General features: G+C 55.9%; 1 protein-coding gene across 1 annotated transcript in view; it reads right to left on the bottom strand.

Moving 5' to 3' along the window:
• Positions 1 to 462: 462 nt before the first annotated feature.
• The window catches only part of psmb6 (proteasome 20S subunit beta 6), a 2,858-nt gene continuing 2,145 nt past the window's right edge, over positions 463 to 1,175 (bottom strand). Inside the window, 3 exon segments of the mRNA XM_005754383.1 lie at positions 463 to 650; positions 730 to 874; positions 991 to 1,166. Of these exon segments, the coding sequence (XP_005754440.1) occupies positions 523 to 650; positions 730 to 874; positions 991 to 1,166 (449 nt within the window). The 3' untranslated portion in view covers positions 463 to 522.

The following is a 1,175-nucleotide window of genomic DNA, read 5'->3' as shown; positions in this document are numbered from 1 at the left end:
ATCAGCCACAGACGACACTTCAAAGTAACAACACTGACAGTGGCATCAGCAAGACGAGGCCTGTCGCTTCATCACGGAAAACGTTTCAGTCAGAAAAGGCCAACTCAGCCGTCGAGCACTTTAAGACAGTGGGTAGCTGCACTTCCTGTTGCACAGCTTGAAGCGTTTCTAAGCGCCTCCATGAAAGGCGACTTTTTTAAACTCCTTTATTTCTGTAGACAGACGCCGGTCTGCGCGGACACATGAGATAAAACCTTCAAAGCAGTGTTCAGAGAGGAGACTCGGGCTGTGCCACACCCCCTGAGGATCTGACCTTTGACCTCAAACTTGTCCTGACTGTAAGCACTCAGCTCACTGCTGAGTCTGTGTCTCCCTCTGCTGGACACTCGGGGAACTGCACCCACAAAGTGACCCATGGTATTGGTGTGATTGGTTATTTTAGCATCAATGAGACAACGACAGTGAAGAGACAAAATGAAAACTTTATTAACATAACAGACACGTGAGTGGAACGGAGCACGCTCAGTGTGTGGAGAACTTGGGCAGCTGGTTTCCCAGGATGACGCGTCGCTCCACCCCCTCCTCCGAGATGCTGGCCAGCCTGACCACGCCCCCGCTGGAGCCGTCCCGCTCCATGGCCAGAGACAGAGCTGAGGAGAGACAGTGAGTCAGCGAGACGGTTGTGGAGTGCAGCTCCCAGCATGCCTTGCAGCAGCGGCGGTGCGTTACCTGCGGCGGTGATCTCCATGCACTGCTCTTTGTTCATCCCGGGTTTGTAGTTGGCGTCCATGAAGCCGTAGATGTAGGTGCTGCCGCTGCCGCCCACCGACACCGGCTGCCTCACCAACATCCCACCAATCGGGACGCTGTACACCTGAGACAGGTAACACACAGACGATGCTTTACAGTCTGCAGGGTGGAAACAGCACCATCTGCTGGCCACACAAAGGACTACACCAGCGCATGTGTCCAGGCGGTGTGCGGTCTCACCTGCCCGCCCTTCCTCTTGTCCCAGCCTGCCACCAGGATCCCAGCTGTCAGCTCCTCCCTGTAACGGTAGCAGCTCGCTCTGAACAGATTGGCTGCCGTCTCCACCAATGGGGGCTCGTCCAGCTCGATGCTGTGGGCGGGGCCAAAGACACAGGTGAGTATTGGCCTCACCTGAGCTGACAGGA

This window comes from Pundamilia nyererei, unplaced genomic scaffold, assembly GCF_000239375.1.
Source record: "Pundamilia nyererei isolate P.nyererei 1_Seehausen unplaced genomic scaffold, PunNye1.0 scaffold00556, whole genome shotgun sequence".
Classification (NCBI taxonomy): Eukaryota; Metazoa; Chordata; class Actinopteri; order Cichliformes; family Cichlidae; genus Pundamilia; species Pundamilia nyererei.
The sequence above is the reverse complement of the archived record's forward strand: the minus strand, read 5'-3'. Positions and strand labels throughout refer to the sequence as shown.